The sequence below is a fragment of the Lagopus muta genome, chromosome Z, assembly GCF_023343835.1.
Source record: "Lagopus muta isolate bLagMut1 chromosome Z, bLagMut1 primary, whole genome shotgun sequence".
Lineage (NCBI taxonomy): Eukaryota > Metazoa > Chordata > Aves > Galliformes > Phasianidae > Lagopus > Lagopus muta.
In genome coordinates, this window is record NC_064472.1 from 43,141,622 (window position 1) to 43,153,282 (window position 11,661).

General features: G+C 39.7%; 2 protein-coding genes across 7 annotated transcripts in view; one reads left to right on the plus strand and one right to left on the minus strand.

Annotated features, from left to right (window-relative positions):
* Positions 1 to 7,837, plus strand: part of SEMA4D (semaphorin 4D) — a 99,087-nt gene extending 91,250 nt beyond the window's left edge. For 2 of the 6 annotated variants that reach the window (XM_048932147.1, XM_048932149.1), the window contains 3 exons: positions 4,372 to 4,581; positions 6,165 to 6,262; positions 6,815 to 7,837. In XM_048932147.1, the coding sequence (XP_048788104.1) occupies positions 4,372 to 4,581; positions 6,165 to 6,262; positions 6,815 to 6,859 (353 nt within the window). In that variant the 3' untranslated portion in view covers positions 6,860 to 7,837. Of the gene's footprint in view, positions 1 to 351; positions 4,350 to 4,371; positions 4,582 to 6,164 lie in introns of those variants that run through there. The other 4 variants (XM_048932146.1, XM_048932148.1, XM_048932151.1 and 1 more) reach the window with 3 other exon arrangements.
* Positions 7,838 to 8,712: 875 nt separating this feature from the next.
* The window catches only part of SECISBP2 (SECIS binding protein 2), a gene marked incomplete at its 5' end in the record, with an annotated part of 29,451 nt that continues 26,502 nt past the window's right edge, over positions 8,713 to 11,661 (minus strand). Inside the window, 4 exons of the mRNA XM_048932520.1 lie at positions 8,713 to 8,936; positions 9,613 to 9,814; positions 10,847 to 11,001; positions 11,074 to 11,294. Of these exons, the coding sequence (XP_048788477.1) occupies positions 8,827 to 8,936; positions 9,613 to 9,814; positions 10,847 to 11,001; positions 11,074 to 11,294 (688 nt within the window). The remainder of the gene's footprint in view (positions 8,937 to 9,612; positions 9,815 to 10,846; positions 11,002 to 11,073; positions 11,295 to 11,661) is intronic.

Below are 11,661 nucleotides of genomic sequence, written 5' to 3' on the forward strand. Positions count from 1 at the left end.
GTACAAACACAGAAGGCCCAACAAACACACTGGTTTCAGAATGCTACAGAGATCCCCATCACAGCTCAGTGACCCTCCCCCTGCAGCTCCACCACTAACCCCTGTGGGTGTTGCGCAGCTCGCAGCACCAACAGAAATGCTCATGCCTCGTCAGGCTGCAACTGTTTGGTGCTTCAGGACACAATTACCTTTCCTGTGCTTTCATCTCTTGAGTGTCTTGTAAAACTTAATCCTTGCTCTGAATAAGAGCTTCTTGTGGTATGCTGAAAGTTCAGGTGATCAGCTCGATAGTGAATGCTAAATCCAGATTCTACCTTTTTTTTTTTTTTTTTTTTTTTTTTTTTTTTTAAGTTCAAGTGATGTTTGGAAAAGTTCTGAGGAATCAACAAGCTAGCATTGGAGGAAGACATCTCATGTTTGTAGATGGCCACTGTAGTGATGCTATGCTTGTATGACAGCTGTGCATGACAAGCTCCTAATGCCCCGCCAAGCAGTCCCTGAAGGCACCTGTTACCAACCACTGGAGCCTTGGGCCACGCTGACAGCACCTGCTCTGCTGCACTGGGCTCAGATCTCTCCAGCTGGAAAGGTTTCTCCATCTGTTACAGAGGTGTGAGTACTCCTCACTGGCAGCAGCTGTTGGGCCACCCGCTCCGAGCAGCCCCATTGTGTCCCAGACCACAGGGCAGCTCTGCAGGGCTCAGCTCTGCCAGCAGGACTGGCCTGGCCCCAGCTCCCTCCCACTCCCCGATTTATGTGATCAGCTCCACTCGTAATCCATAATCACCCACTCTTACATTGGTATCTGAAAGGAAAGCTGTATGCCTGTTAGGTTTTGATGCCTATATAGCAGATGTGTTATTGGGGACAACCAAGTGGGGTCCCTGGCATGCTGCTCTGCATCTACAGCTGTATTACTCCATTCCTCACCTCTGGGTATACTGCTTGATTTTAAGCTAAAATGGAACATAAACCCCACTTCAGTGAAAAAAGTTGGGGGGTTGGTACACAGTTTAATGCTGCACGCAACTGAAGAAGGTTAACATATGGCTGATGGGATGCTCCTGCAAACCTCAAGGGGCAGAGGCACTGCACCAACAGAGGATGACACCCACCTGGGAAATGATCACACCACCACTGCAAACGATCACACCACCACTGGGCATTATGGAGGGCTGGGCAGAGAAAGGGCATATTTGTTCTGCAACACAGTGTTAGCTGTCTCCCTTCTAAAAGAGTTAAGACTGGATTAGGTTAAGAGTAATGAATGCAATTTCTATGATGAAGCAATGTTTTCAAAATTAACTACGTGAAGTATCATTCATTGTTGCCTAAATGTACCTGTCTACATATCCAAACTGGTTTGGTGTTTAATTCTCTGCTTGAATATTGTGTTTTAACATGAGCATTTTCTTAAATCTTTCAAGCATTCTTAAGGTGGATGGCAATGTAAGTAGATAAATTTTTTTAGCTCCTGTTTTAAAGATTATGTGTCATGGGTTTTATCATAGCGAATGTATGCTCACAGTCATTTATCTTCAAAAAATAAATCTGTAACTACTGCATCTTTGAGCATGAATTTATCTTAATCCAGAGTTGTAGCAAACCTGAATCTGAGAAATGTGACTTCATGTTTTTGCAGGTGTAACTCTTTGTGTTTTTCTGTTGTTCAGTTCTGAAATGGAAATCAAAGTAGGGAAAATACTGCATGGCCCCCTGGAACCAAGGCTGAATGCAGCAAAAGCAAACTCTGCCTGCAACCACACCACTGCAGCCCATGGGGGGGACCTAAACCAACACAGCCTACAACCCTCCTTGTATTGGGAAACTGTTTACTTTTTTGGAGAAATGTGTCTCTGAGTGGGCATTCAGTTCTGTTTCCAGAATACGTGTTGCCTTTAGCACCTGAAAACAGTGTAGGTTCTTTGGTGTCAGCAGTGACACGGAGCACTTGAAGTGCATTTAGAGAATCACAGAATCACAGAATCACCTGGGTTGGAAGGGACCTCAAGGATCATGTAGTTCCAACCCCCCTGCCTAGCAGGGCCACCAAACATACACATTCAGATCAGGTTGCCCAGGACCCCGTCCAACCTGGCTTTAAACACGTCCAAGGACGGGGCATCCACAACCTCCCTGGGCAGCCCGTTCCAGGGCCTAACCACTCTCCTAGTAAAGAACTTACTCTCCTAGTAAAGAACTTAACTTAGACTTAGTAAAGAACTTAGAATGCCCTGCCATTTCCTTGCCTGGCCCTAAAGAAGTGTTTTTTAAGCTCATGGTTGTAGGTAACAAACTGCTCTATTGTCATGTCATAGGGGTTTGAAGTACTGCTATTAAACAGATGAGCACATGGCTGTACTCGAGCACCTGGCTTGTGGTTTGCAATGACTGAGCAACAACTGATAAGCTTCAGTGAGCTCCTTCTGATCTGCACTGTGCTTGAGTCAGTCCTAGTGCCTCCCAGTCGGCCTGACCTCTGACACTTCCACAGGTTTCTTCTCTAGCCCTCATCCAAGGACAGACTTACCCATGGCAACTGTCTGCAGTTCTCATCAAGTGTTCTCTCAACTCTTCAAGGAATAAATCCAAAGCCTGTTTTTTTATTATTTCACTGCTTTTACCCACCGCTCTTCCCATTTGTCCCAACACCAACTTCATTAATGTACTGAAATAATTTGTCCACTGTTCCTGTCTCCCATACTTTTAGTTACATGTAATCCACCTTCAGTTAATCACAGGGTTAGGACAGCCATCTATAAAACATGATTTACTTTGTTTAAAGAACATTCTACGCTCGTTTCCTGCCCCCAACTCTGACAGAGCTGTTGTCATTCCTTTGGAGAATGTGCTGCCTCCTTCCCACCCCTCCTTTCTTCCAGGATGAAATCCACCACACTGCAGTTACATCACATTCTCTGCTATTCATCCTTGTACTTAATAAAAATTTCTTTCTCCATATTTGTTGGATATTAGCAAATGATTTAAATCTGAATCTAACATATGCTGAGAAGGCACACAGATAGATGTAAAGGCTGCCATGCAAGCAGACAAAAAATCAACACCAGGGAATGTGAAATCTAACTAGTTAGCAGGCCTAGAATCACATTTTTTTTTCTGAAGAAAGTTCCATATCAGTTTGGAATAAAAAACCCCAGCAAAATCTGACTGCTGTAGCAGGTTCTGTTCCCTCAAGACCCATTTCAAAGAATCCTTTATTTTCCTTTTATCCAGCTTTCTTTTTACACCTTCTCTCAGTGTTCTAAGTCCGTTCTGTATCCCAAGCCCTAAGGGAGAAACAGACGCGTTTCTCAATTCCTGGTGGATGAGAAGCTGGACATGAGCCAGCAGTGTGCATCTGCAGCCCAGAAAGCCAACTGTGTTCTGGGCTGCACTAAAAAAAGAGTGGCCAGCAGGGAGAGGGAAGTGACTCTCCCCCCTTTACTCTGCTCTTGTGAGGCCCCATCTGGAGCACTGCGTCCAAGCCTGGGGCCCCAGCACAAGGCATGGAATTCTTGGAACAGGTCCAGAGGAGGGCCACTAAGATTGGGGGCTGAAACTATATGATACTTGAGGTCCTTTTCAACCCAGGCCATTCTATCATTCTATGATTCTGTGCTTTAAGAATTGCTGCAAAGTTCTTAGCTTGACCCAGATGCCTTTCCCTTTAGTGAAAGGACACAGATATTATGCTTCATCCAATCTTGCTAACTTTCCACTAACAGCTGTTCTGTGCTACTATCAATAATTCTGATTTATTCAAATTCTATCCTCACATGTTAAGATTAATAGTAGCAACAACTAAAAGATTAGATTGCTCTTTGTTCTTGATCCAAGCTGTTCTGTCTTGTCTAATTGCCTGCTGTGACAAATGGTCCCACACTTTTTTCAGTTTTGCCTTTCACTATTTCTGGCATCTTTGACATACCGAATTCTTGAACTTTTTCCCCTCCTAGCCTCTATTTCAAATGTTGGAAGGTATCTCAGAATGATTCAGCCTTTCACCAGGCATGAGCTTCATCAGCACTAGTTAGCATGGCCTGCTTCTTCAACAGACTGATTCCATTGTCTGGTCTATCACAGTTGTGGGCCAGTTTCCCCCTGTAAGAATACAGGCACAGAAAACTTCTTTTTGCATATGAACTTATTTACAACTACAGCTTAAACCTAAATTATCAATGGTACTTTTTTTTTTTTTTTTTAATCCCAGCTTTTTGGTGTCTAGAATTTCAGCTGAAGAAACTTAAGAAACATTGAAACCAAGCTTTTTATGTCTTTGAGCCTAATCTTGAGGTCCTGAACTTTCGCTTTTTTCCTCAAAGACTCAGCTTGTGTTTTTCTCCCCAAGTAAGCTGACTGACATTTCTACAGGTCCAGATGACTCCCATTTTGTCTGGAAGAAGAATGGACAGGAAATGAAGGCATGCATCACTGAACAGGCTCACAGGCTGTTTGATGGCAGAGTGCATGTCCTCAGTTGGGTGAAAGATTCAGTATCAGGAAATACAAAATATAAATGTTCATTCATCTCAAAGATTGGGAACACAACATCAGAAGTGCTCATCAAAGTGAAAGATACAGGTAGGCTGGTTCTGACTGTACGCTCTTTTTGTTGGCTCTGCCAACAAAGGCTTTGCAGACACAGAAAATTGCTTCTTTCTCACCCTCCCATGGAACTAACCTGCAAATCAGCAAATATGCCTTAGTAATGAAACAAAAACTGTTAAACGAATGGACACGGATTGGATGTGAGTACTGAGAATACAAAATACCACTCTGCAAGAACTATGCAGGGTGACAAAAACCTTTGCTTCTAAGGAAGCGAGAAAAAGAAATGCCCAGTACATGGGCCTGAACCAGCTGAGCACCTGATAAAAAGGCATGGCAAGTCCTGGAAGCACAAGTGCAAGCAATTCATTTGTGCAACCCTGGGCCCACCCTCCTCCCCAACCTCATTTAAGGGCTTGAAGCTGAGTGAGAAGTATCTCTACTCAGTTTGCCTCTACTGACAGTTTTCCTGTGAGCCCTATCTTCAGAATGGGGTAAGCTATTCCTTCCTTATTACTGGATTGTGACTAATACCTTCTTGAGCTATCCAAAAACTGGTCAGAGGTAATTGTTTATTTCATACTATACGCTTGCTATATGGGATATTTAAATATTGGGTGATCTGTGATTTGCCTGTAGTCAGGTGGATGCAGTTCCAACTTTTTTGTTTTGCCACTTAAGGGCCAGAGGTCAGACAGCTCAGCTGAGCACTTGGGTAAGATCTTCACGCAAGCAGAACTGATAAGGACAACTTGAGTACCTTTTACAACTAAGTTTTGCAACTTACCCATACCTGCAGAAAGTCTAAATAAATCTCAAAAAAAAAAAAAAAAAAGGCATCAGGAGCAACAAAGGTACATAAGATTATTTTTTTAATATGGAAAAGAAAAAATATATATATTTACCTGATTAGTGCCAAATGTGAATCAAGTCAAGAACAGTTTAGCATAGCCCTTTTCAGTTGAAAAGGAAAGCAGAATGAGGAGCATCTCAGTGAAACTGCTATCAGTGCAAAGCAGGTAAGCTTTGAAAGCATTATACCATGACCATCTTGACAGATACTACATCTGTGTCTGCTGCTACGTGGTGGGGACTACAAGAAAAAAATGTTTGTAGGCAAGACTGGACTAAAAATTCATCAAGATGTGGTAAAACAGTCCATCTTATGCTCTGAAGTATGGAATAAAGAACAACTCACGACATAACATTACTGTAAAATGAAGAAATCACAAACTCGATAGTTGGCTGTATTATATTCTTTTCTTCATCCTTGGCATGATGTACCTGCAACATTCCTCTGCTTCTAAATGGCTTAAGCTTGTGAGTAGGTGATTTTATTTTTTTTCCTAAACTTGGACTGACAGATAACCAGAACCTCTGGAGTGACAGTCTGCTTGCACTAGAGGTTGTAAAGTTTGCTGCAGAGGGGAAGAGACCAGACCATTTGAACAGAACTTACTTCCATGTAACCTAAGAGAAGGTAGAGCTGAACAGAAGATAAAATGGTGCCTTGCCTTCCTTTGAGCCCAATCCTCAGTAAAAGCACTGTGGCTGAGTTAATGTCAGCTCATTTGATCACTATTTAGTTACATAATCATCCAATTTACAATTTTCAGATAGTGTTGGTAAGAATGGATGGACCAAAGAATTTGATACTTGGAGAACTGCTATCAGTGAACATGACAAGATGATGCAAAACTGGAGGAAGACATGGGTAAGAATTTTTGAAACTGATCTCTCCTATGGACCTTTCTATAGGACAGACTAGTCTTGCAGCTATCAATAGCCAGTAACCCACTGGCAACTGAATGGGTTTATGTAACAAAGTGATCAGAGCTCCTGTACACGCTGTCAGTCTGACCCTCTCAACAGTATGATCTGCCTCATCCATCATGTACACTTATGTCAGCTTGCTCCCACAGTGCACTAATCAAATTCTAAGTAAGTAGTCCTCATCCTACCCCAAAGAGTCTGCTTGCCAAATAGAGCAGATGTTTTCACATTAATGTGTTGATTTTGGTCTGCAATACAGTACTGGAGCTTGTAAATGATATTGTTTAATCAAAGCCACCCTTATTTAAAAACAAAAACAAAACAGAATCCCAAGCACCTACTTAGATTTAGTGTTTTTCTCCAACTGTTAGAGCAAGCATTAATTGATAGCTGGGTACCGCATGTACTTGCTGCATGTGTAACAGTATAAGTAATCTTTTAACCCCACTTTATTTTAACGATATGTTGACAACTTGTTCTTTTTATCCTTCAGGGAAGTTGCAACAAGAAAAGCAGCCTCTCATGTACAAAGGAATAAACAAACTGGAACGAGGAACATATGCAACTTATCAGTGCCTGGCACTCTTAATATCACAGCTTTCAAAGAGGCATTTGCAAATGTTAGTGCTGGCATTACAACTAATGTTCAGGAGAAATCTGCTGAAGTTTGAGGTAGAACATGATATCCTTGCTCATCAGAGAACCAGCACAGTGTGTAGCCAGTGTTATGAGAGGCCATCTTCCCCATGCTGGAGCCATCTATTTTTCTGATGCTTATTTTAGCTGAACAAAGAATGACTAGTGGTCCTAGGATGACTTGTGCAGCTCAAACAACGTAACATGATCTATGCCTTCTGTTCTGAGTTGATTAAGCAAACTAATTGTTTTGCTCTTGAGGCTCTTGGCATGTAAATTAGAGATTGATAAATAAGATTTGAATAAATTTATTTCAAAGGCACTTCCACTCTTCCGTTCTCCATTCAAGCATTTACCCTTGAACTCAGTTCCTAGTATTCTGAAGCACAATCTTTTCTGGTATAAGCAAGTTCATTTGTTCAAACATATGCCTTTTGGTTATAAAGTTTCTGTACCAAATGAAGAATTTTTGACTAATGCTCAAAATAAAGATGGCTCACAAAACACCCAAGTTATTTTTCCATATTGAGTTAACTATGGTAGCTTCAAACACTTACAAAGGGAGTGAATTTCAAGACTGCATTTGTGTTCACTTATTTCTAGTGGACAACTGCAGCTTGAAAATGTGCGGACCCACTTATTTCAGTTTTATTGTAGTGCTGAGATTTGGCCTTCTGCATCCATTAAGCAGAAGTATCTGAAATCATTTTTCTTTCTTTTATCTTAATTATTTTTAAGCAGGTGCAATGTCACCGAAGAATAGTTTAAAGACTTCTGTATCTGACAGCAGTGAGGCAGCTACTTTCCAAAGTATGTGTTCCAGTATTTATAAATGCATGACAGAGAGGCTGGCTGCAGCACACAGTATCTGTATATCTTTTTCAGAACAGTGGATCAGTTATGTGCCTCCTCCAATGACTTTCTTAGGCTTGTCCTCTTACATCTGTAAGCTGTAAACAGAGGTGTTTATATTTACATTCCCATGAAAGTGCTCAACCACAGCATTATGAGCACATTTTGTTTTCAAAATTTACTTAATGTATTGGATAAAAATTTTCCCTATCTTAGATACAAACTGATATTGACTTAAAAACTCTTGCATATATATATACTGGCATAACCCTGAAACAAAGGAATGAGGAATATGTCGGCATGGAAAGCCACAGACAGGAAAGCAAGCTGGTCCATCTTATGTCCTCCGGCTCAAAAGCAGGATCTGTAGTGAACAGACTGCAGTAGTATCAGAGAGCAAAAACAAATTATCACAGGGAAAGAACTAACTGGTAATCTTCAACACTACAGCTTTCCTGAATTAGTTTCCAACTGGCTGCCTGCCCAGAATTCACCTCCTGCTGAAGGGTATAAAGTGACACTTATGCCAAACTGCTCACCTGAGCAGGATTATGAAAAACAGAACAAAAACAACAACAATTTTTTTTTTTAAAAAGAGCTTGAGTTCTTTAAACAAGAACTAGAAATAGAAAACAAATCCCCAAAGCTCCAAACATCCAGCATATGGAATCTCTCCCCCAAACTTCTTTTGGTATATTGCACTGTTAACAAATTTAAGTTCATAAGACCAATACTAATATGCCAAACTTGTTCGGGTTGTTCTTGGTTAAAACAACTTATTTGCTGTTATCATCTACTATAGTAATCAGCCAAGTACACAGAACTTAGAAGAATGAGCCAGTGTCTTATATACTCCAGTGTGCATTTTCTGTAAGGAGATTCAGAACAGCTTACTTATCTGACTTAAACTTTTTTTTTTTTTTGCCACTCTCCTACCTGGATATTTAATTTCAGATAAAATATTTGTAGATCTATTACAAAATAAAACTTGAAAGCCTAGCAGAATATGATCTGCATTTAGTGATGCTCTTCTGAATTCAGAACCGCCATGTCAGCAGTTGCACTCTTTTCCAGTTCCAGTGCATAGGGGTTATATTCTTCTTCAAGGTTTTTCTTCCAGATTTTAACTTGAGGACGTTAAAACAAAACAAACAAACAAACAAAAAGAAAATGAAAAAATTCCAAGTTAGTGCAAAACTCTGTAGAAAAAACTTCAAATGAAAAGCCACTGACTCTCAAATTCCTTATCCTCAAAGCAAATGTGAAGATAATTTGGCACATTGGCATATACGCTACTCAGCATCAGATGACCTCATGAAAGAAGACTTCAGGCATGAAAGAATGCCCTTAGGTCCTTGGTTCAGCCATCTGCTCAGGTGACACTTAATTATGAAGAGGGCTAAAGCAGTCAAATTTTAGGGTTGCCTAGAGTTTTGTGATAAATATAATCAGCTGAATGCATTAGCAGAAAAGGAAAACCTTTACAAAACTTGAGTCTACTATAACTACAAAGCATGCAGTTTAGGAAAGAAACACACAATTTTCTAATAAATGTACATAGTAAGGGTAAAAGCCATTCTGTAAAAGCCTCCTTGGACAAAGCAGTGCATTTAACCTAACATCAAAGCAATTTTGTCTTTCTCAGCCAGACCTCAGGTTCACAGAACTGGGGGAAAAAAAAAAGACCACAGAAAAGCACAGTTCCTCATTACTAACCGTTAACATGCCAGGTGCCATTAGTTTCAGTGAAAACAATAAAGCAGACTGAAAACTTGAATCAAAAATAACTCAATAAATACTCACTGTAATTTGGTATATCCTCATCATTGTTCTTGGGAGAAGTTTTACCAGTTTCTGATAAGCAACTTTTTTCAAATTCAGTGGTTATGATGCTGAGTTCAGTTTCTGTTTGTCTTCCTTCAGTTTCTTCCTCTAAAGCTGCTACCATATCTTTGTAGGCCTTCCTGGCCTCTGTTGTCAGTTGTACCATTCTATGAAAATGATCCTATGGAAATATTAGTATAAACTTTTATCACACAAAATTTTAAAATCTTTATGGAAATCTGTAATGGACATCCCTTATTCAAAACATATGGATATTTATATAGAAAGTTCAAACATAAACTGTCTTTTTAGTAAGATAGTATGGATATTTTACTGCAAAACCATGAATGGAATTTTTTTCAAAAACAACGAGTGAAGCTTGTCCACACAAGCTTAAAAAACTGCTGTCCACATTACATCCATTTTCATGGCAAATCTATCTTGGTGATTCATTCACACATGTATTCAGCTAATCAGAACAAGGCGATGTTTAAAACTGCCCTCCATATTCAAAGAATCACAGAACTGTAGGAGCTGGAAAAGACCTCTGGAGATCATCTAGTTCAACCCACTGTTAAAGCAGGTTCTCGATAGTAGGCTGCACAGGAAACCTTCTATGTAGGTCTTGATATCTCCAGAGAAGGAGGCTGTGTAACAACTCTGGACAGCCTGTTCCAGCGTTCTGTCACCCTTACAGTAGAGAAGTTCTTCTTCATGTTCATATGAAACTTCCTGTGTTCTAGTTTGTGCCCACTGCCCCTTGTTCTGTCACTGCGCACCACAAAAAGAACCTGGCTCCATACTCTTGACTTCACTTTTGACCTTAGCTTTTCCCCCACCTGCAAGAAGATTGTTTAAAAGCATCCACTGTTTGATTAAATGCTGCAGCTCTGCACCAGCTAACTTGTTATCGAAGTATGAAAAACAAAACAAGCATTAACAGAAACATAACATCTTTGGAAATAGGCATTTTGATAAGAGATCTAAGTGGAAATGATGTTAGGAAGAGACAGCAAAATCACTTTAAAAAAAAAAAAAAAGTGCTGAGTGGTCATACATTCATTATTAACTTCACATAGAAATCTCTAATTTGGGATAAAGAGTATAGTGTGCAAAAGCAAAATAAAACCTCAAAATTAGAATTATTTTTTTCCCCTAAAGGTCAAAACTAAGTAAAGCAAAACAGAAGCCTGAAGTTTATTTTTCAACTCACCTGAGCTCCATCATAGCTAAAAATTCCCACTACACTCACAGGCACTGCTTTGTTCACACAGCGACCCAGGGCCTTGCGATTAAGAGCAAAAACAAATGGTATATTCTGCTCACAGGCACAGTCGATAATGTTGTGAAGAGTCTCATCCAATCCACCTGAAGCAGACAACAAAATTAACAAAAAAATAACACAAGTTTTTTTTTTTTTTTTTTTTTTATCTTATTTACCCTTTGACTGAATCTTCTCGCAGTTAGGAGAGATGATGACACACTTCAGTTTTTTCAGCCTCAGATGTTTCAAAACTTCTCTAAGGCCCATAACAAGCCTGCGTTTTATCTTCGCCTTTACTGGGTCTTTCTGATACAAACGATCTTGGAACCGAACCAGTTCTTTCAAGAGATCTGTCACACAACTGTCAACTTCTTTACTAAGTACTTGGCTGCAATAACTGGAAGAAAGAACAAATTAAACATTAACAACTCTGAAATTACAAATACATCTTTGCCTTTTTTCTACCCCCAGTCCACACATACTTGTGACATAAAAGCAAAAAAAAAATTACTTTGGATTTTTTTTCAGTAACTAAGAAATTAGAGAAAAAATTTAGAAAACTGTTAAATTCCACAATTAACAAACTACACTAAAACATAATGCAGTATATATAAATAAACACACTAAACCCATATATATATTTGTATGAGTATGTTTTTGTATTTTTTTCCATTGAAGCATTTTTTCTAAATCAGATCAGTACAACAAACAGTATATTTAAAGTCTTCTTTAAATATATTGCTACTCATGATGAAGGTGGAAAT